This window comes from Drosophila pseudoobscura, chromosome X (assembly GCF_009870125.1).
Source record: "Drosophila pseudoobscura strain MV-25-SWS-2005 chromosome X, UCI_Dpse_MV25, whole genome shotgun sequence".
Classification (NCBI taxonomy): domain Eukaryota; kingdom Metazoa; phylum Arthropoda; class Insecta; order Diptera; family Drosophilidae; genus Drosophila; species Drosophila pseudoobscura.
In genome coordinates, this window is record NC_046683.1 from 24,895,314 (window position 1) to 24,918,368 (window position 23,055).

Here is a 23,055-nt window from a genome sequence, read left to right on the forward strand (position 1 = left end):
TAAGTCCCCAGCTGTACTCAAGTGCGCAGCATGCCTACCGGAAAGGAAAATCCACGGAAACGGCACTTCATGATGTGCGGGAGCCATTACAGAAGCCCTGACTGACCTGGGGGTGGACCGTCACTTGGTGATGCTCATTGATCAATTGCTCATACGCAGGACGATGACATCATCGATGGGATCGTCCACCCAGTCAAGGTATGTCAACAGAGGAACCCCGCAAGGGGGAGTTCTGTCTCCTCGACCTGGAAGAGGGGGTGTAAAGTAGTGGCATACGCGGATGACGTTGAAATTATCTTTGCGGGGAAATATCCCCAAACACTATGCGACCTAATAATCGCAAAGCTTGCTCGATTGTCCGGATGGACAGAATCGCGCGGATTGGGACTAAATCCCTCGAAAACGGATCTCGTGTTTTTACAAAAAAAAAATACAAGCTAAACGCCATGTTATGCCTCCAGAGCCTTTACCTTGCAGGAAAGGAGCGGGCAGAAATGGCAGCAATACGTCTTAGGGACTCTGAACAATGGGTACCTCAACACATAGGTCACTCATCTATACTAAATAAAAACACCATGGTCCCAGCAAGAATGGACTATCAAGTTCCAAGGGAGCACACGGAGACTCCATTCAGCACAATTATCCCTCATAGAGACGAAGTGTGTGGCGAAGTGCCCCAAATCTCTTCACGAGATGGCTCAGCAACTTGCTATCAGCCTTATATGGGTCCCGGGCCAACGGGACATCGAGGGCAACTGCATAGCGGACCAGATGGCGAGATCTGGTACTACGACCCCCCTTCTCCAAGATAAGGAGGATATTTGTATGCCTTTTCTGCCGCAGCTGCAGAGATGAGGACGAGGAGGAGACAGTGGAACACCTGTTCTGTTCCTGTCCAGCTCTCAGCAGAAGGAGGCTGCATCACTTGGGCTCCGCCTTTCTGAACGACATCTCGGAGATGTCCACGCTGTGTCCCAGAAAGATCCCAAACTTTATAAGAGCATCTGGATGGGACAACTGTTGACAGGAAATCTCACTGCAGGGAGGGAATGATCCCAAGCGGTATCACAACGGGCCGAAACCGGCCTAAGTGTGACGGGCTCCGAGCGAGCCTGGCAGCCGCCTCTACCTAACCTCTACCTAACCTCTACCTAACCTCTACCTAACCTCTACCTAACCTCTACCTAACCTCTACCTAACCTACTTTAGTTATTTACTTAATTAAACTTAAAAAAAATTTGAAATATCTGACTTAGCTGATGAATTCTGCTATCTTTTTTTTGTTCTTAGTGGTGATAGCACAAAAATGTTCTGTTAAGGGCAAAAATATTTGTATATTCCGAATAGACACTCCTGCGTTCAAAAAGGACACAATTTTGTGACACCACTGCATCCAATGCTTATCGTATGTAAGAACAACTGCGTCTCCGGCAACACGCTATAACGTATAACGCAACCCCAGTGTAAACAGGCTAAAAGTTACATGCATCATTAGCTCACATACAGGGGTGGTCAAAAGTATTTACACAACGAGTTTTTTTCTGCATGTTCAATTTCAGGAGCTTTTCCTGTGGTTGTTGAAAGCTAAATAAAACGAGGGGGAACGTTGTGAGTTGCTGCGGACAACGCAACTCTACAGTTATACGCGATACTAAGTCAGTATGGCTCTCCTCCGGCAGACGCCGCTAATATTAAACGAAACGACAAAGAGTGCGTGCGAGAGAGACAGAAAATCAGTCTGAGCGTGACGTCGGGTGCTGCGTAGCCACTGCAAATTGATTTGTTCCCTTTGGCTATAAAAATGATCTGATCTGATCCAGATTCAGCAATCTGATAGATATGATCATTATCTATGATTCTGCGTTTTTAGTTTTCTCGTATCCTCAATATTGTGGATGCAACAGTTTTTCGTCCTTTGCGGCGGCGGAAGGTGGTGTGGCGAAATTTTGACACAAAATGGTTAAGGTCCGATATCACAGGAGTGTGGATACCAAATTTGGTTGCTCTGGCTCTTATAGGTTCTGAGATCCTTGAACTCATATTTTGCAATTGGCAAAACCGACCATAAAACCTGTGTGTTAGAGAGAGACAGAGCAAGAAAGAATGAAATTGTTTTCTTGATTCTGGCTATAATAATTATACGATCTGGTTCAGATTTTGCACTCTAGAAGATACAGTCATCTTCTACGATTCTGCATTTTTAGTTTTCTCGTATGGTCCAAATTGTGGATGCCACAGATTTTCGCCCTTTGTGGGGGCGGTAGTGGGCGGGGCAAAGTTTTGAAATATTCTTGTAGCAGTGACATATCACAGAAGTCTGGATCCAAAACATCATTGTTCTAGCTCTTATAGTCTTTGAGCACTAGGTGCTGAAGGGGACGGACAGTCAGACATGGCTCAATCGACTCGGCTATTGATGCTGATCAAGAATGTATATACTTTATGGGGTCGGAAACGATTCCTTCTGGACGTTACACACATCCACTTTTACCACAAATCTAATATGCCCCAATACTCATTTTGAGTATCGGGTATAAAAAAACTTTTTGGCCAAAAAGATTGATCTACTAGCAATTAAATGAGAGCAGAATTGGAAAAGATAACTGTTGGTTGGTTTTTTAACGTATTCCAATGCGAATGAGAGGCGTTTTGCTTTATTTGCCTCGGAAATTATTATTATTATTATTATTTTTCGCACTGTATACGTTCGTATGTCGATCTCCTTCAATCCCCGACGTATTGAAGCGTCACAGACTTTTTTGCCAATCAATTGTTGCGAATCTGCAGACAATTTAACTGGGCTTATGGACGGATTTTTATCGACTATGCCAATTAAACGTCTACATTCCTGTTCATCCATCGCTTGTTTCCTTCCACTTCTTTTTAAATTCTGTAAATTTCCATTCCTGTCCTTTTTCTTTTCCAGATTATAAACGGTTTTTCTACAAATTTTGTAAGTTTCGGCCAGTTCCGACGCTGAAATCTCGCTTTTAAATTTTGTAACGATCTCGGATCGAGTTTCAACAGACAACTCCATTGTCTTCACCATTTTACTAAGTTAATTTTAAATTAAATTTACTTATTGAAACTGCAATAAACGAAAAAACGACTGCACTAAGTCAAACCAAGTCTAAGAATAAGCTCTAATTTGCATTGTGTAAATACTTCTGAAGCAATGCAAATTTGTGTAAATACTTTTGACAACAGTTCACATGCTTCTATTTTTAGTCTATTAACAGTTACTTTTCCAGTTCTTCTTTCAACCAATTCCTAGTAGATCAAGCTTTTTGCCCGTAAATTTTTTTTTTGTATTTTGATTTCAACAACAACAAAAACAACTCCTAAACTTGAACATGCAAAAAAAAAACTCGCTGTGTAAATACTTTTGACCACCCCTGTATACGTACACTGACTAAGTACCAGGTATAAAAGTAGAGCCGCGGGTCGGACCAGGCTTTTAACGTTCCCGCTCCTTTGTTCCTATAGTAGAAATATTACGTATTGACTTGATAACTTTTAGGGTGCGTACATCAAAAAGCATGTGTTTTAGCTTAGTTATAGGTAGATAGCTTTCAAGCTAAGCGACTAGTTTGTATAGAAACAGACAGAAGGATTTCAGTTTTGTATGTATGTATGTAGCGGATTTGTATACTTTATGGGATATCAGCGTTATCAGTGTCATTATCAGCGTTATAGCTATCTGCACAAAGCAATAATACCTTTTAAGAATTTCGGAATATTTTCTTATTTCTGCTTAGGATAATGTTCCTTTTGATAAAAGCAAGCAAAGTTCAGATAAAAGCGAAATTAAAATAAAATTATATCGAATTACACATACACTAGTCGGCATAATTATTTTGACGAAGTAAAAATCGGGTATTTTTTAGCATAACTTTTTTGTGACTTTATTAAGAATTTTTGATTTATTTTTCTTTAAAATATATAACTAATAGAAACTTAAAAATAAGGAAACAAATATATTTGCATTCAAACTTAAATAGATTTTAATTAATAAGTAGTTTCACAGTATGGCATAAGTATTTTGACAAGATTGTTTAATTTAAATAACAAAGTTTAAACTTTACAAAAGTGAATGAATTCAGCAAAATTTAATAAAATATATATCCTCCTTTATCTTCAATAACTTTTTATACTCGCCGTGTTACCGAATCCACTAAATTTTGAAGGATCTCCGGAGATACCGCTTGCCAAAGGGAAGTGAGCTCAGAAATTATCTTTTCTCTCGTCTTGTTGAACGAAACTGTTCACTATAAATGTAATAAGTTTAAAAAAATAATGGTTTCAGAAATTTAACCAGATCATGCGCCAAGCGTAAAACAACTCCAACTGAAGTCCGAGTCCTACGAGCATTTACAAAAAATGTGTTTCTGAAGCCTTAAATTGCTGCAGACTTCTTCAACTTGACCGCAGAGAACCCAATCAGTTGATGCAGCCTGACGACGTTTAAAGAAATGAAATTTTAATACCTCTAAGTCCAAGGACGTGCTGTTTATGACAAAGGCAAACAAACTAAAAAGACTGGCCTTTGCAAAGGAGTATGCGCATAAGCCAAAGAAGTTTTGGAGAAGCGTTTTGTGGACTGATAAAATCTCATTTGAGTATAACTCATAAAAAACTAAATTTTTTATAAGAATGCCAACAAAGCAAAGAAAAAGTAAACGGTTTTTAAAAAAGTGAGCCGTGGCGGAGGCTCTGTCATGTTTTGGGGATGTGTTGCATACAGTGGGCTAGGAGACTTTATTCCTATCACGGGCTCAATGAACCAGGACAATTATTTATTTACCCTACATGAACACGCATTCCCCTCCGGTAATAGGCTGATTGGAGAGTGTTTAATCCTGCAACAGGATAATGCCCCAGGCCACAAAGCCCGTATGATTACCACATTTTTGAGGGATGTTGGTGTTACCACCTTGAACTGGCCTCCTCAAAGTCCAGATTTGAATATTATTGAAAACGTCTGGTTTGTTTTAAAACGCAAAAGAACAGTTTCGTTCAACAATACGAGAGAAAGAAAGAAAGAGAGAAAAGACAATTTCTGAGCTCACTTCCCTTTGGCAAGCGGTATCTCCGGAGATCCTTCAAAATTTAGTGGATTCGGTAACACGGCGACTATAAAAAGTTATTGAAGATAAAGGAGGATATATATTTTATAAAATTTTGCTGAATTCATTCCCTTTTGTAAAGTTTAAACTTTGTTATTTAAATTAAACAATCTTGTCAAAATACTTATTCCATACTGTGAAACTACTTATTAATTAAAATCTATTTAAGTTTGAATACAAATATATTTGTTTCCTTATTTTTAAGCTTCTATAAGTTATATATTTTAAAGAAAAATAAATCAAAAATTCTTAATAAAGTCACAAAAAAGCTATGCCAAAAAATACCCGATTTTTAATTCGTCAAAATAATTATGCCGACTAGTGTATAATAGTATACATATAAATCATTCCTTCAATTTGTAGCTTATAAGTAAGTTTATACGAGCTGTTTACAGAGAAGATTTTGATGTAACGACTTCATCATGTTGTATATTTATCCATTAATTTTTGATATCACTCTTCATCAACATCAGACCTACTTTTTCTGATAAATTTGAAGTTCCAAAATTTAATGAATTTTTTTTTTTATTTGTGAGCTTTGCTGAAGGTTTTGTTTATTGAAATGTATGGCCGTTTCAACACATTCCGTTACATACCGTGTGGTATATATCAATTATATTAAAAAATATAACGACGCCATATTAACGTGCCAATATAAAAACAGTTTTTTAATTACAAATTTTGATTAAAAAAAAAGGATGCAAAAAATAATTACACTCTTATTTGAATGTCTAATATTGTCCAGACAGTAAGCTTAAGCTGAAAAGTTTTTTAGACCGATTGATGGCTGCATTCATCGTCTTTTCTTAATTTCAAAAGTTGTTCAAAACTAGTTGTGACTTATATAAAAAAAAAACAATTTCACCTCTGAAAAAATATTCATTGCCATAAAAAAAAAAGTTATTAAAAATTTACATAAGACATAAAACAGAAATATGTACAAGCGAACAGAAAAATAAATCTGTCCAAGAAGGAACTGACTATTCTGCGATAGTGAAAGAAGCTCAGTATATTTTTACTTGGATCGGTATGGTAGCAAGAGTCTCCAAGAGTCTTAGTTCAGATTGCGAAAGGCAAAAATTGCAAATTGTTTTTGCATAGATTCAATAATACCTTTTCGTTCTTTGTATTATGGGCTCCACAGACAAGAATAATAGAGCTAGAGTTTTGATCTTATTATAGTTATAATTATAGAGGCTTAGAGGTGTTTAAAAGTTGAGTTATGCTAGCGTTTTAGTGCCGTTTGCTCTTTTTTCCGAATATTTCCCTGTTCCCCATCCCAAGTTCCTGCACGGGATGTTCTTGATTCTTTATGATCCCTGTTTCGCGATGCCGTTTGTCAAAAACTGAGCAATAGCGCACAAAAATGGATTTGGACACAACGAAGAGACTCCGTATCGTGCGATATTCCGACGAGGATCATATGGAATATAAGGCTATTGCTATTCTCTTCTCTTTTCCATATTGTTTTTCCACAGAAAACATAGTCAAGTCTTTTGCGTCCAGTTTAATTTCAATTTCCGTAGTTTGGTTGATTTATAAAATATTGTTGGTAACACACGTGTCAGTAGTCAGACTCTATACTCAATAACTCAATTTCATGCAGGTGTAAACACCCATCCTGAGTTATTGAGTTAACTCAACTATCGATAGGTAGCTCATGTCAGTGTAATTAGGGTGTCAGACATACTTATGAGATTTTGAGTGTTTTAGTAATATATGGGCAATCAAATTCTTCAGACCAACGATTGATAAACGTTAAAACACTCCTGGTTATATAATGTCGAAACTCCTTGAAGGACGTGATTACCTAGTGATTATGAAAAAAGTATGGAGAACGGCGGTAAAAAGTGATAGGTATACATGGTTATAAATGGTAAACGAGGGGGAAAATTGAGAATTGCCGCTGCGACCGCAACTCAGTATGGCTACATTGAGCGACAAATAGTGCGTGCGGGTGAGAGAGAAAACGTGCCCGAACTTGTCGTCGTGCATAGACCCATATTAGATATTACTTTTTTAATACGGTTTGGAATGTTCTCTATCAAATTCCCAAAAATATCTTTTGGAATACGATTGCATTTCGCATCTATACATCCCCAGAGATCGCCTTGGTTAGATGGCGCTGATTCGTAGTGCGCAAGCCGTCGTTTCACGATTGACCGTAGGTTTTCCATCGGATTAAGTTCGGTTCTTTGAGATAACCACTCCAGCAATTTAAAATTTTGATTAACCAGTCATTCTCGAAAAATTTTCGCAATTTGCTTCGGATTCCTCTCTTGTAAAAAAGTTAGTTAAATTCGGGATAAATATATTTCTCCGGAAAATTAAGAAGCTAGGCTTGTAGAAGTTGTAAATATTCCTTTCTGAACTGAATAACATAAATTTTTTGTAGAGGTCCAACGTGCTACCATGTAAAGCAACTTCAGACCATAATATTTCAATATTTCATATTATTCCTTATTACTATGGTCTGAAGTTGCTTTACATGGTAGCACGTTTATTATGATTTACTTTAATTTTTATGAAAAAGTGCAAAACCGAGTACATGCGAGTTCTTTTGGTTTTTTACTTTTCATTCTATGACAAATTTTTACTCGTTCTTGTAATTATTGCTTATTTGTTAAGAATACAAGTATTTATATGGGGAACAAATTTGGTTTGTTTGGCTTTATTCGTTTGCCTGTTATGGGAGGCGAAAGTCAGTGATTATGAGTATGTACTCACTTTTGCAGCCCACTGTATATACCACATCTTTAACTCAGTAAGATCGAGTTGAAGGAGGGTTTACGAGTGCCAATTTGAGAGGGACAGATTTTAATGTCATACATTAGTGTAGCTGAGAATCTTAACTTGTATGTATGCAATAATTGGTAAAAATGTATATATGAGTTGCCTTTTACTCACCTTTTGCCGCACTCATAAGATCTTTGACCTCTTTGATGATTCGCTTTATCTGGTGACTAGTATGATCCAGCTCCTTTTCATGTTTATTTAAATTGTCACGAAACTCTGGACTATCGACAATGCATTCTTCAAATTCCAAAGGCTCCAAGCCGCGACGTATATCCTTTCCTCCACCCATTTTCAGTGGTTTTCGTATTTTGTATCTGTTTTCTCTGGTTTAGATGCTTTTTAATATTTTTCTTTTCTTTATTTAATATTTTTTTATACCGTTGAATGATTTGCTGCTCTTTTCGTTTATGTACATTTTTGTATACACCTAATTGTTATTTTACACGGTCCTTTTTTACACGGTTTTGAAATAACACGGTTTGAAAATCAAAAATTTTAAATTTTAAATTTTTACACAATTTTATTCCATTTAGAATGGTTTAAAATAACAAAACACATATAGAAACCAAATAAAAACAAGAAAGTGTTTTTTTGTGTATACATACATATGTATATACATACAAGCAAATTTACTGGTCAGAGCAATTTTAGATAGCAAAAATGTAGGAGAATTCCCTTTTTAAGGGGATTACATTTTTGCAATACAAATGTGTTAGTATTTTAACTATCAATACAAATTAAAGACATTTTTTTTATGCAAATTTGTTTTTCCAACGTTTCGTAATTTGAATAAGTTTTAGAGATAAGGAACCAGTCACCTATTTCTGAATACGATCAATGTCTTTTTTACACGGTTTTTTTAGGAACCAATCTACCGTGTAAAAACAGAATTAGGTGTATATATTGTAAAATGTTCAAAAAGTCAAGAATCAATACAAATAGTTTGTTTCCCCAAAATTTTTTATTTTTATATTATTTCGAATTTCATTCTGTCTTTTTGTTAGGCTCCAAACATGCCCCTCCCCACGTCACAAAGCAAGAACATATACAAACGTATGTTTACTGTGTTACTATGGTAGCTATAAGATTGATTTTGACCAAGAAAACCAAAAAAAAGAGAACTTTTTGCCGATTAAGAATAAATATATAACGTGTGGGTCGTAAATGTGCTTTGCAAACACTTCTGCAGGAGTTTAACCAAAATACATGGAAATAATTTAATTTAATTAATTTTTAAAAAAATCGTTAAAACTTAACTGAATATTTTTGGCCAGCTTTTAAATTGAAACAATTAATAAGCGTACTATCAGAAAGTTGACGCCAAATGACTTGCCTACATAAAGCCAGTTTGTACTTATAAATGTCCTATTTGATCGTAAGTAATAACTATGGTCCGTTTATTCAGGCAAGCTTGAGTATTGTCAGCAGTTTCTGTTAATGGCCTTTGTCCATTGAAAACGATAACAACACCTGAAATACCCAACTGAAACGAGAAAGCAACTTCAAATACAAAATTCCACTTCACTTACACGTTTTGAAGCCTTAGCTTACCTCTTGGAAAATGCACTTAATAAACAGCAGTATATAAAACTAGTATAAAAGTCATCACAGCGGCATAGGTACATACATATGTATATCCAATCAAGTAATATAAGCTGAATTACAGTGCCGGCCCGTGGGTTTAACAGTAATGGAAACTACTGCTACACTTTATGCCAACAAAAAAACTACTTCTGGACCATAGTGTAGTTGTAACGGTTGCGATTGGATAGTCAAGATCCGTGGAAGGTTATTGCTATGGTGCTCGGGCATATCGCATGCAATAACCTTGGGCCAATTAGAGATGCAGGCCGCAGCATAGTTGGGGTGGGTGTATGCAAGCTCGACTTAGGAAATAGCTGAGCTAAGCTTTTCCCAAGTGCTGTGCAGCGCATCGCAGAGAAGCTTTCGAAGCGTTACGTTTACATCTTTTAGCTCTTATTTAAGCAGTCCAAAAGCACAAGTTCGTTCTCTTTTGAAAATTCGAATCGCTTCAGCCGGTGATTGTCTCCGCTACGGTAACAAATATATATTTTTAAACAGCAAAATTTTAAAAAACTTCGAAAATCCAATGCTGTGTGTGTTTCTCGAAAATCGTGTGAACTTAATAGCCGTGCGCCGAGAAAACTGGAAAGGCAACTACCCTGGCTTGAAGTGCCTATTTGCCATGCCTCGTCACCAATTATTTTGCAAAACCGTGCGTCCCACATCTCTGCCAGAAAATAACGAAACTCGTGTCCCCGTGGAAAAGTCGGAAAAACGGTATGTTCAAGTGCACTGTAGGAAAAAATTCGTTCTTTTCTAGCCCTCGTGGTTTTGTTTCTGTTTCGCCCATTGGGCCCTGGCCACGATCGGCAGCCCACCCAGCTCCTCCAAAGTTGCAGAACTCCCACACTCCCACTCCCACCCTTGACGGGAGTGGGACCTTGATGTGAGGCCGAGTTTTTCTCCTTTGGGAACTCGATGGAAAAATTCACCTGCCCGGTTACATAACCCCTACCGGCCATAACCCATGCGCTATCCATAACCTATGAAGTTTGTAGTTTCGGTGAATACAGGTTATATAGATCACCCCCCCGTGTGGTCCGCTAACTCACTCTCTGCGACGGCCTAGAAGAAGATCTTACGGATCCGGACTAAGATTTTTTAGCATGGTGTAGCGTTAATTTTCAGTTCTTTTTGGTTCCTTCCGAACCCTGCTATTCGGATGTAAATTTCATTAATCTCCGCATCACCGTCCTGCCTCGATAGAACCGCTACAAGTGAAGGTTCCCAAAACTTAATTAATTTTGTCGGTAGACAAAAGGAAAAAAAATAAATGAAAACTGCCCCCCCTTTTTGACCAATCCCTCTCCAACATGGGCGCACACTAATATTGATTCCACAGCTTCACAACGAAAGGCGCCTTTCAGCTAGGGACCACTGTAATGAAGCTGTAAGAGACCCAATTTCCATTTTCTCCTTTGCGCCGGTATTCGCATAGTTCTAAATGGCATGCGCAACGGCCGGCCGCTTCTGCTAATAGAGCGCAACAATTGCGTTCATACCAATTCCGCTCTAAGCTTGCATTGCTCGAATTCCATGCATTTCGCTAATGCATTGGAGCTTAATCGACAAGTACACTGATCAACATAAACATTTCATTATTTCTCATATCCTATATCCCATTCAAATACCCTATCGTTTGTATAGAAATTTATCTCTTATTTTTATCTCTATCCTTTATTGATTCATTTTGTTTCCTCTCATTGATTTGCCTACTGGTCGAAATTAAATAATTTTTTATATTTGGTGGAAAGAACTTGTGTTTGCTAGTTTTTTCCTGATTACGTGGTAGAATGCATAGTTTTAAGTACCGGAAAATATATTGAAGTTACGTTAGCAATGAATATGGAATAGGCTTATAATTTCCTAGTGACATGGTGACGTAGGTTAGGGTGAGAATTATAGAGATTTCCAGAACCTTCACACAACTGGAAATCATGGAAGGGTGGGTAAAGAATTTTGTGGGGCGACTACCATCTCAAGACCTCACGTTGGCGATCTTTTTGGAACAGACAGACGAAAGCCCCTAATACTTTCGGGTACGCCCTTGTGCTGTTTATTTTTCGTGTATGCTCGGAATATGCACATTGTGGTTTTCGGAGTTAGCTCCCTGTAGAGTCACGGGATTCTATTTTTTAAGTTTTGTAGTAGGAGTCGAGACTCGGTCAAACGAACCCCCCCAATTTGGCCATGGGACCATTGGGTTCAGGGCATTTTAAAATGTACTTGTACATTAAAAATAATACGGTTGATCAAATACATGATCAAATAATCAGCACAACAAAAATAAACAAAATACCACCACAATTTGGTTAGCGCTTAGTGACAGATTGGATACGTTAGATAGATAAGATTTTTTAGATTTTTAGATATTCCCATGAGTGAAAGGTTTTTCGAACAAGAGGGTTGTAAAACTGCCCCAACGTTGCTCTCTTTCTTCGGCATGTCTTTGGTCCTTTTTTAAGTGAATCCCAGAAAACACTTTTTTTAAACATTTTTGAATTCTGGTATTATAAGATATTGTATTACCTTAACTTTTTAGATTTAGGATATGGATAGGTACATAAAAATTCTGAGACGATAAAGCTGCCCAAGGCATTGACGAACCCGAATAGACAACCGAGTAGCGGTCAGGGGCGAAGGATAGCGTGAAAGGGAATTTAAGTACCAGTACCCCGCACGACCGCACCGCGAAGCGTCGATCGAAAATTTAGGTGGTATTTGTTTCTTATACAATAATTGTATAGTTTTTGCTATCAGGTATGCTCGGGGTTTGTTGGATACGGATTCATCTTCGCTATCAGTCATCATCTTTTTCATCATCAATTTGTTCACAATCGCGTTATTGAGCAGCATTGTGATGACAAAGACAGAGATCGGACCACCAAAAGAAAACGAAAGATTCCTGAATTAAGCGCATCCCATGAAAACCTAATGATGTCGAACATAATTTAGTCGGTCATCAGGAAATAGTAGGGTACAGTACAATTGAATGTGTGTTATACAAAAATAAATTTCCAATTGAATAAAGACAAACTTTCTTTCTTTTAAATCGTTCCCTGTACCAGTTTTGTAAGATTGTTTTTTCTCGCGAATGTTGCTCCCACACATCTACTATATGCATACTCATATGCATATTACATTAAATTTTTACACATACTCATTAAAAGTTTGAGTCCAAACGTCCTTGCTTTCAAAAGAATCCTTAAATCAAAAAGAATACACTTGAATACCATTCACTAGTGAATACCACTTTTATAATTGTACAAAAAAAATGCATTCTATGTTTTTAGTCCGGAAATAAAATTGTTCTGCTATTACGTTTAATTCTATGAATATGCAAGAGTATGTCATGAATTTGTTAAATATTTTTATACCCGATACTCAAAATGAGTATTGGGGTATATTAGATTTGTGGTAAAAGTGGATGTGTGTAACGTCCAGAAGGAATCGTTTCCGACCCCATAAAGTATATATATTCTTGATCAGCATCAATAGCCGAGTCGATTGAGCCATGTCTGTCTGTCCGTCTGTCCGTCCGTCCGTCTGTCCGTCCCCTTCAGCGCCTAATGCTCAAAGACTATAAGAGCTAGAGCAACGATGTTTTGGATCCAGACTTCTGTGATATGTCACTGCTACAAAAATATTTCAAAACTTTGCCCCCACAAAGGGCGAAAATCTGTGGCATCCACAATTTTCAAGATACGATAAAACCAAAAACGCAGAATCGTAGAGAATGACCATTTTTTTTTAGACTGCAGATTCTGAATTGGATCGTATTATTATTATAGCCAGCATCAAGAAAACAATTTCATTTTTTCTCGCCCTGTCTCTCTCTAACACACACGTAGCATAGGCGGCTTTCCTTAGAGTAAAACATTAGCGCCTAGATCTCAGAGACTATAAAAGCTAGAGCAACCAAATTTGGTATCCACACTCCTAATATATCAGACCGAGACGAGTTTGTTTCAAAATTTCGCCACACCCCCTTCCGCCCCCGCAAAGGATGCAGATCTGAGGATATTCATAAATCTCAGAGACTATTAAGGCTAGAGTAACCAAATTTGGTGTCCGCACTTCTGTTAGATCTCACTATAAAACTTATATCTCAAAATTTCGCCCCACCCCCTTCCGCCCACACAAAGGACGAGAATCTGTTGCATCCACAATATTGCAGATTCGAGAAAACTAAAAACGCAGAATCATAGATAATGACCATATCTATCTGGTTGCTGAATCTGGATAAGATCGGATCATTTTTATAGCCAAAAGGAACAAATCAATTTGCAGTGGCTACGCAGCGCCCGACGTCACGCTCAGACTGATTTTCTGTCTCTCTCGCACGCACTCTTTGTCGTGTCGTTTAATATTAGCGGCGTCTGCCGGAGGAGAGCCATACTGACTTAGTATCGGGTATAACTGTAGAGTTGCGGTGTCCGCAGCAACTCACAACGTTCCCCCTCGTTTTCTTTTCAATTTAGATACAGTTTGGGTCTCTGGTTTCATATTAAAAAAGCATCCCCAGAAAATCCTGCTGTCTCCTTGCATTACCGTTCGTTTCAGGCATTAACTTTTATAGCGTTCTGCGACGATCATTCGCCCTACTTTCCCAATAAACCTTGGTTATTTTAGATCAATTATAAACAAAGTTTTTCCAATAGTTTACAGTCAAAGTTTTGTTGAGTTTGGACCATTGGCGCGTTTTCTGGAGCATTGTTAGTGTCAAAAGTCGTATTTTTGACTGAACAATCTGCCTTCTAATATCTTATGCCATTTCGGACCGATTTTAGATGCTGCAATGTTTAAGAATACGATCCAACCTTGATAGTCCTTTGGGGTGGTTCTCCTCCTACTTTTAAATTTGTTTAAAAAAGACTTGCTCATCCCAAGTTTTGGGAAAATAGGGCCAAAACTAATGTTTTCTTACCCCAATTCTAGCTAATAATAATTCCATAGGGCAGCTATATGCCCTATCGGCTTCAGTAATTTTTGGCATTTTTTACATTTATATTTATTTTGTTTTAACTTCTATCTTTTTTTATACAAAAGAGACGTTAATTAACAGCTAATAAATGAATCTACACAATAAGAATGTTTCCCGACTGACTTTTGAGTTTTTGAATACGCGCCATCGGTTTAAAGTTAGACAACATGAGTGTCCACATTTCACTGTTCGCTACTGTATAAGCCATGAAATCATTTTTGCGATTTTTTTAATAAATTTGGCGACCTTTGTAAATATTGTTTATGTCTAATTCTGATTATTATATGACAACCATGGTCGCATTAGTATTTGACGCTCTCTGTCTGTAGGACAACATCAACCAGGTTCACTTCCTATACCAGTACTATCTATACTTGCTAGAGAAATTTCTCGACATCTTCTTCACGGTAGGACATCAAGTTAAAAAAAAAAAATTCTAATCTTCATTTCATCTTCTAGATTTTTATGAGGATGCCACCAAAGCCACGTATCAGCAAGCTAACGCTGCCTGTTTGCTTGAAGTCCGCTCGTACTGAGCTGCTTTTTACTGTGGAGTTACCCGCTGGAGCTGGTCATGGTAATTGTTGCAATTAATATGGATACAAATTTTGTTATACTTAAATGTGCATGTGTATATGTACACAAGTAAAATAATACTAATCAATTTTAAATAAACTGATAAATGATGAACCCAAAAAAAATCACCCATGAATTCATACAGGACTAGTTACCAAGGATTCAGTAGGATTAACTATATTCCGTAGCGGTTTATATAGCATTTCATGCGAAAAGTCTGCCCCAGCCAAGACTGTCGTCGACGATTCATTCTATATTTCATGGGGGACTGATACTGCAATGAAATACCCCGGCACCCCTAAACTGGAGCGAAATTCAGGGTAACCAGAGAATTATTTTATTGTTTTCTCGCTCTATTTACCAGAAAATCAAATGCAGAGTGAGCGAGAATAAAACCGACACTTTCGGATCTAAATATGACGATACCGATATTCGTTCAGTCCGTGTTTGAGTCGTTTTGAGACGCTGATCTCAAGTGATCAAACGAACCGAATCCCACCAAATCGAATCGCTTGCCTGTCTATTCAGAGCTCTACATAAGACCAGTAGAATGAATTAAAATTGAGTTGAATGCGAGTCTGTGTTGGCTCATTATTGTCCGGTCGCGTTACCAGCATTAAGTTGTTTAAGTTAAAACAAATGGGTGCGCAAAACGAAATAAATGTGACAAAATAGACTCAAATATTCGAATTTTTCCATGCGTTCGTTGCTTGGAAGGCTATTCCTAACACTGTTACCAAATCAGCTATTGTGCATATAGCTAGTTTTAGCTATTTTGTATATTCCATTTCTATACAAATTTAAAAATTGATATTAGCCGGAAATCTCAACATCTAAAATATTTAGTTACATATGTTTTGCAATGTATATTTTTTTTCTGAAACTGCAAAACCTGCACCATAAAACAACATATTATTATATTATTTTATCACAAAAACAGCTATTTTTCTTCTTAAAAGTTGACCACACTGACTGCTGCCCAAATGTAGAGGCAAAAGTCGTGCCAAGACGTTTGAATGTGTGGGATGAGTTATACGTCATCGAAATCATTTACCCAAACTCTGAAGGCGTAGCATTTTGCGCATGGTTAATTCGAATGCCGGTTTTTTGCTATTCCTGCAGACCTCTACAACATATGTACCACTAATAGAAAATGTGTTAAGTGGATTTCCTGAATAGGAGCCAAAGTAGACCTGTCACTGCACCCAATTCTTATTACAAAAGAAATTCCAGTTTCCAAAAGTATTGTAAAAATGGGAGACCCATAATTAACCTTACAAAGATTTCGCTTTCATACTTATACTTAAACGATCAATTGTTAATTCTGCAACGAAGCGACACAAATCAGCTCATATAATACGTTTTTTACTCATGTTCTATACTGTATTGTTCAAAAAACCAAAATTTTCAACAGTAAGAAATTCAATTAATTTTAATTTTTTTTCAAAAGACTATATAGACTTTAGAAAATCGAACTCATAAATGTCGGTAAGCACATATTAACCTACATACATACATATGTATGTAAGTGAAAGAGTAAAGATCGGAATAGTTGAATTTTTTGCTTTGTTGCGCTTAACAGCACCTCGCAGCCATTAACATAGCTAAATATATTAAAAATATATGCATTTTGTTGTACAAACATTCATGGCTGTACTTAGAAGTGGCATAGCCACATAAACAAAATGCAAACACGATACATTCAACTAAGATAAGTTGAAGGCTGTACAGTTTTACGTAAAAAGGTGCAAGCAATTCCGCCTGGCGTGATCGCTCACTCATACCTTCCATGCATACATTTGTGTGCATATTAATATTGTTGATATATGTACAGGTATATTTATATGTGCACTGGTAGAATGTTTTGCTTTTAATTACCTTTAGTGTACCATCAATTTATTAACACAATCAACATGTATGGTTTGCTTTCGCTTCTTGTACATTTGTGTATAGTTTTCTTACACAAGGCAATCTGTCACAAATAAAAATTTGGACCACTTAAAATAAAACGCACTGCACTTAAACATATGTACATATGTATGTACGTATTTTTTTTTTAAGTCCTTTATGCCCCCTGCAGTTTTAGCAGAAACTTGTTGAATATGTACATATGTATGTATGTATGTATGTATGTACAAGCGAGGTATACAAGCATATTAAGCTAAAAACTGGTTGCGCGGTACTAAAACTATACAAAACTGTGTTCGGCTTGTATATGTAGACGTTCGGCAGAAAACAAGCTGCTACGCTACATGTGCATACGTACAAATGTATTTGGTTTTATTTGAATTTACTGAATATGGTATCTCATAAGCTATTATTCACAAAGGGCTACACACACACGGAACACATGGATGTGTGCATTTATATTCTTTATTTTTATTTTGTATACACAAGGTATTTTTCATCAAATAAACACACTATGGATAAATTTCACCGAATAAGGCAGATGCTTTTTCCAGTTTTATTATGCGCGATTATTATTATTATTTTAAGCGCGATAATACGGTTCAAAATAAAAAAAGAGTATGTTGTTTTCTATACGCACACAACAAAGAATATAACCACTGCACTGCTCTGGATCTACCGGGCGCTTTCACCACGTGGTGAGTTTCGTCAGCTGTGGAATAGATTTTAGTGTTTATCGCAGGCAGCTTTATTACCACAATATTAATCCGAGGAGCAATGTCTATCGGTTATATCAATAATTTAACCGCCCAAAAAAAAAGTGAAATCGAAAGATAGAGGAAACAAGCAAGACTGTGCTGTTATGCGCAGAATAGGTGATTGGCGCCACAATGATATTCAAATTCAATCCATTTATTTTATAACAAAAAATGTGCATTCATTTGCAATAGATAAACACGCGGTGGTAGCTTAGTCTGCGTTGAAATTTGTAATAAATGTAATCAAATTTGTAATTGCTGATATGAAAATCGTACCACGTCGGACTATATCTACAATTAATATATATCTGTAACTGCATGCCTTCGTTTGCACTTACTTTTTCGTTTTACGCTTTCATCACAAGCATTCCGTTTACGTTAAAGGTGTTCCAGTTTTCGCAACTTTTGGTTATCTATATGTTTCATATTCTCACCAATTCTAGCAAACAATATCATATGACCTGATTGCTTCGTAAATAAGCAGCAAGATAAAAATGCCTTTACATTTTCTATTGCTTGTTTTGAATCAAAACGAAGGTAGAAAGTGCGCGAATTAAGAAGATCAAAATATTTTAGATGCAAAATCTCTGCATTGAACATGTTTACAAACTGTTTAACAGCATGCAAATCGAAAAGAAATTTTTAACGGTAAAAAAAAGTTAATTTGTTGCAAATTGGGCTGCGTCAGCTGTTTGCTCGAAAGCGAAAAGTTTCGTTGCCCTGAACCATTATTTTCGAACCAAATTTGAAGTTTGGCTAAGAAAATATTTTTCATAAAGAATGCACTAGCTGAATTGCCTTGGTGTCAATTTTGGGTACATGTCATAACGCCCTCGGGCGCTACGACATAATTTAAAAGCGTCATAAGGTTCTAAATTTCTAAAAACTTCCAAAGTGCATCAATAATCAATAAAAGTACCTTTAGTATCGCATTTTACATGTTTTAGTCACAATGATCTTCTAATTAGTTTTTTATCGATCTTCAAACAACGTGCGCTCGAAATAGAAGCTTGCTCTGAATATAAGATTGTTGGTAGATCTCGAAAAAATTCGAAGTAGTTACTACTAACAACCCAGCAACAATTGTTGAAGATTAAGAAGGCGTTAACCAATAGTTCGCGTTATATTTGCTACATAAAAGCACTAACCATACAGTATATAGATGTGCCAGTTCATACACTGAACATGTCGCAACACAGAATATTGCGTCCCATGGGCTTCGGTTCTGATCCGGGTCATGTTCGTTGGATGAACTGGCACATTTATATAATGTATGGTTAGTGATAAAAGACTGTAGCGTATCCGTGGCCCTGTCCAGTACTAGCGTGAGCACTCAAATGAGTCACGAGTGCAACCACAATACTTCTCCCCAAAATTAATACAACAAAACTATAATTAATTAATAATGTAAATGTCCAATGTAAAAAAAAAAATAAAATATTAAAAGACAAGCAGAAACTGCACATGCAGTTGCTTATCCGAAAAAAATAAATTGTTTAGGGTCTTATGGTGTTCTAATGTCCACAAAAAGTGACATAAACACTTTTAAAAGTGTCATAATGCCCGCAGGCCTTATGACAAAAAATTAAGTCATCTATGTATATGTTTCCTTCTGCAACTAAAATTCGTTATGTTGTATCGATATGCAAATAAATATAAAAAATGTATACCCTTCTTGTTGTAAATATCTGCATTCATATTAATGGTTTGACAGTACAAATTTTTTTTCGACAAAAGAATTCCTGAAGTGTAACAGTCCAACGGAAAACGATCCACCATATAGTTTATAGGCTATTCACACTGACGACCATCCACCATCCATTTCGGGGATAATTCTTAGATTTGCCGTTCCGAAAATTTCCCAGTTATGTCACCATCCATTTTGGTTCTGTCCTGTACTGCCGAGCTGGAGAACCTGCTAATAGACATTTGACAGGAAAAATTGAAAATTTGCGTGGAGCACGAAAAAACTCACATGTATACATGGAGATGGAGATATTGACATATGTGTGTATGTAAATCTATATCTAAAGAGAATAGAAATTAAATAAACCACTTGATAAATACATATTTTCGTGGAAATTGTTACGAACCTTTGTTTTTCTTTGGGGCAAGGCCGGCTAGCCAGTCATCCCAGGGCTGGATACTTCCCAAGCCCTCAGGTCGCACAACAACCAACTGATTGGACATCTCGAACAAAATGTAACACCAAAAATAACCGACAAGAAAAAAAAACTGAAAAAAAACGGACTCTACTCGACAAACACCATTACAGTCTTCCCTCAACACAGACTTGGACCAGGACGAGGTGTCGATGTTTTACCCCCGGCGCACCCACCCTACCTGAGATCTGAATCACACTTTCCGGATCTCCCTGCCATTGGCAAAAGCCTTACCCTCTCGTTGTTGTGGCTCCTCTTCCCCCCATACGAAACGCTTAACAATTCATTTCTTCGTTATAATCTTCACTTCATTTCCTATTTTCACACGATATCATTTCTAAACTAGGCCTGCCTATTCATCCCCCCCTCATCTTAGTACTACTGGCGGTTAATAAATAATTAGATTAATAGGAATAAATAATATAATAAATATAAATAAATAGGTTACATATATATAATAAATAGGGACGGACTTAAATTACATATACTTATAACTAGAGACGTCTAACAAAAATAATTAATGGGAGTAAATAAGTTGATGTGCTTTTTTTCTTCTCCCTAAGTGGGCGAGGGTCCCGCACTACGTGGCCAGGTCTGATCCTTCGAGACCAGCAGGAAAAACAAGCCAGGGTGGCGGAGCTGTGACCTATTCCCTACGGCCAACAAAAAAAATAAATTTGGGGTTTCTTTACTCCCCCTTTGGAGCGGACTCACTCTTATGCTTCCTGGTCCTGGTTCCTGGTCTTTCCCTGATCTGGATCCCCTGGAATCACATTTATTTATCTTTTATTCATTTTTTTGCAGGGTGATGGCCACTACTCCATCCTCATCCCACTCACTTTTTCTTTCAGAACAAAAAAAAATCGCTAAGTCACTGTGCCCGGCGCGCATGCTCCTCCGTTGCGGGAATTTTTCTTTCTGAACCCCCTCTTGGATGTTCTGTTTAATGCTCCCGGCTGCCGATCCCCATCGCTCTCTCTTCTATCGCCCTTGAACTAGGTTCAAGGGCATGGCCTGATTCGGGCTGCTGGCGGCTCTCTTTTCTTTTGGGTGTGGGTGAGTTGCTTCGGGACTCCGTTATGGGATGAGATCGGAAATCCTCTCACAACGGCTCCGGAGAGCGCGCGGAACTCTAACTCTCCAGGACCAGGTGGCCACTCTTCGCTAACCTTTCCCCTTAAATTTTGGCCCTGCCACTCTGTTCAAAAAAATACCTTCCTCTCAGCGCTTCTAGGGTCTCGCCTATCGATATCTTCGCATGCAACACCTAGCGAAAATTCGAGCGACCATGGCCGCGGAGAATTATTCGCAAACATCGAAGAGCTTCACCAAAAATGCTGGCATTCTCGGACATTACAGTGCCTAGGAGGATCTTGCAGCGCCCAACGTAGGCTTACACCCACGTATCTGATAATTCTTAAGTGAGTGTTTTTAACTCTGAAGTCCCCAGTCTGCAATTTTCGCTACAATTTTAGGTCTTTGGCGTGAAAAATCCCCACCGGCCTCCCCGACAGATCCTCCAGCTCGTAGGCGTTATTCCCTACTGGACGTACGACTCTGCATTTTAGAAATTTCCGGGCGAACTTGGCGTTGTAGCTTTTGCCAAAGTCGCTGAGGGTGAAGTTGCGCCTGTAGACTTCTTGGCCAGGTCTGGCGAAAAAGACTCGGGCCCGTTTGTTATAACGCTGGCTGCTCCGCTCATACGCTTGGTGTAGGCTGTGTTTAATTTGCTCGCGAATGAGGTGTCGCTTATCCGCGGGATCTAACGCGTGCACTTCGTGTTCCGTCAAAGACTGCAGCTTCCTCGCCAGCTTATAGCAGTTCCCATTCCGGCATCCTCATAGGTCAGAAACTCCTTCTTTACCTTCTCCAGCTCCTCGGTTTCCGTGTCTTCCAGGGCCCAAGCTTCCACTTCCACGTCCTCCGGGCGATGTTCGGCGTACTGGCTGATTTGTGACATTTGGATCTCGCCTACTTGGACCTCGCTGGATCTACTGGACCCTTCTCCGAGGACTGTGGGAGCCAGCGCGAAGGATCTCCAGAAATCAATGCCCAAGTACATGGCTTGCTCTAGGTACGGGCATACGTAAAACACGATCTCTTTGTTCATTCCGTTATATCTTACGCAGAGTTTGGTTTTGCCGATTATGGACCTGTCTTCTCCAGAGGCTGTCTTGATGATCGAGACATAATTGTCCATTTCCACCTCAAGGTCGGCAAGGAGTTCACGGCTGCCCTTTCCTAAGACACTAACGGATGCCCCAGTATCTAGGAGTCCAGCAATCCGATGTCCTCTTATCTGCACTTCGGCAAACACTCTGGGATCGCGTCCTGCTCCTCGTCTGACTGCCTCGGCCACCTCTTTGCGAGTCTGTCGCCTTTCCTTAAATCTGGAACGGGCCTTTTGGAGTCTACGACTGACACCGCGCATCCCCTCCAGCTGCCTGTCATCAAAGATCTGGTTTCGAATTTGTATGTATCTCCTCATCCTTTCTTCGGCCGGTATAAACTTCAAACTATTTTTATTTAATTTATTCGTGCTATTATTCTTAAATTCTATATCAAGTAGTGGACCATCGTTCATTTCTTCGCGGGCTTCTGTCCCGAGCGCTGATCTCCCGCTTTCATCATGCCCGCTCGTGCGTTTCCCGAGCAATTGGGACACGTTGGAGTAAACATTTCTGGTTTCCCGCAGCGGTAACAGAATATTTTGCGTTCCTTCGCCACGCAGTCTCGGAATCCGTGGTCGAACTGGCCGCAATTCCAGCAACACAGCCTGGGTTTGTTCGCCAGGTGCGTTTCTTCCACCATCCTTGCTTCGTCTTCATCCAGAAACTCCGTTTCCGGCTCTAGCTCCTCCACTCGCTTCCCGGCTGATTGGAATTTCGGCACAGGACGGAACGTCGACTTCTGCTCGCGTCCGCGAAAGTGGTACTCCACTTCCAGGCACTCTTCCCTCAGCTGCTCCACGTTCCGGACTCGGATCGCGTAAACGTAGCGGGCGATCTCATCATCGAGCCCCTTCTTCAAGACTCGCACCATTTCGGACTCAACCAAAGGTGTGGTGAGTCTAGCTGCCAGTCTGCGCATCGCTCTAAAATACTCTTCCACAGATTCGCCAGATTGTTGTCTTCGCTCATGCAAGGTGCGTAGCCGCTCGA

General features: G+C 38.5%; 1 protein-coding gene and 2 long non-coding RNA genes across 7 annotated transcripts in view; 1 reads left to right on the top strand and 2 right to left on the bottom strand.

The window, feature by feature from the left end:
* Positions 1-17,695, bottom strand: part of Graf (GTPase regulator associated with FAK) — a 256,594-nt gene extending 238,899 nt beyond the window's left edge. Inside the window, exons 1-2 of one of the 4 annotated variants that reach the window (XM_033383661.1) lie at positions 16,945-17,694; positions 8,034-8,371 (exon numbers count right to left, since the gene is read on the bottom strand). In XM_033383661.1, coding sequence (XP_033239552.1) covers positions 8,034-8,211 — 178 coding nt within the window. In that variant the 5' untranslated portion in view covers positions 8,212-8,371; positions 16,945-17,694. Of the gene's footprint in view, positions 1-8,033; positions 8,372-16,944 lie in introns of all 4 variants that reach the window. The other 3 variants (XM_033383664.1, XM_033383660.1, XM_033383662.1) reach the window with 3 other exon arrangements.
* Positions 9,914-15,190, top strand: LOC117184783 (uncharacterized). The gene is made up of 2 exons (XR_004470233.1): positions 9,914-10,223; positions 14,950-15,190. It is a non-coding gene; the product is annotated as an uncharacterized lncRNA (long non-coding RNA).
* A 2,455-nt stretch (positions 17,696-20,150) lies between the features above and the next one.
* Positions 20,151-21,310, bottom strand: LOC117184700 (uncharacterized). 2 transcript variants are annotated; one of them, XR_004470125.1, is made up of 3 exons: positions 20,734-21,310; positions 20,609-20,657; positions 20,151-20,547 (listed from the first exon to the last, which is right to left on the bottom strand). It is a non-coding gene; the product is annotated as an uncharacterized lncRNA (long non-coding RNA). The 2 variants fall into 2 exon arrangements; XR_004470124.1 differs by lacking the exon at positions 20,734-21,310 and having other exon boundaries at positions 20,609-20,727.
* Positions 21,311-23,055: the final 1,745 nt, after the last annotated feature.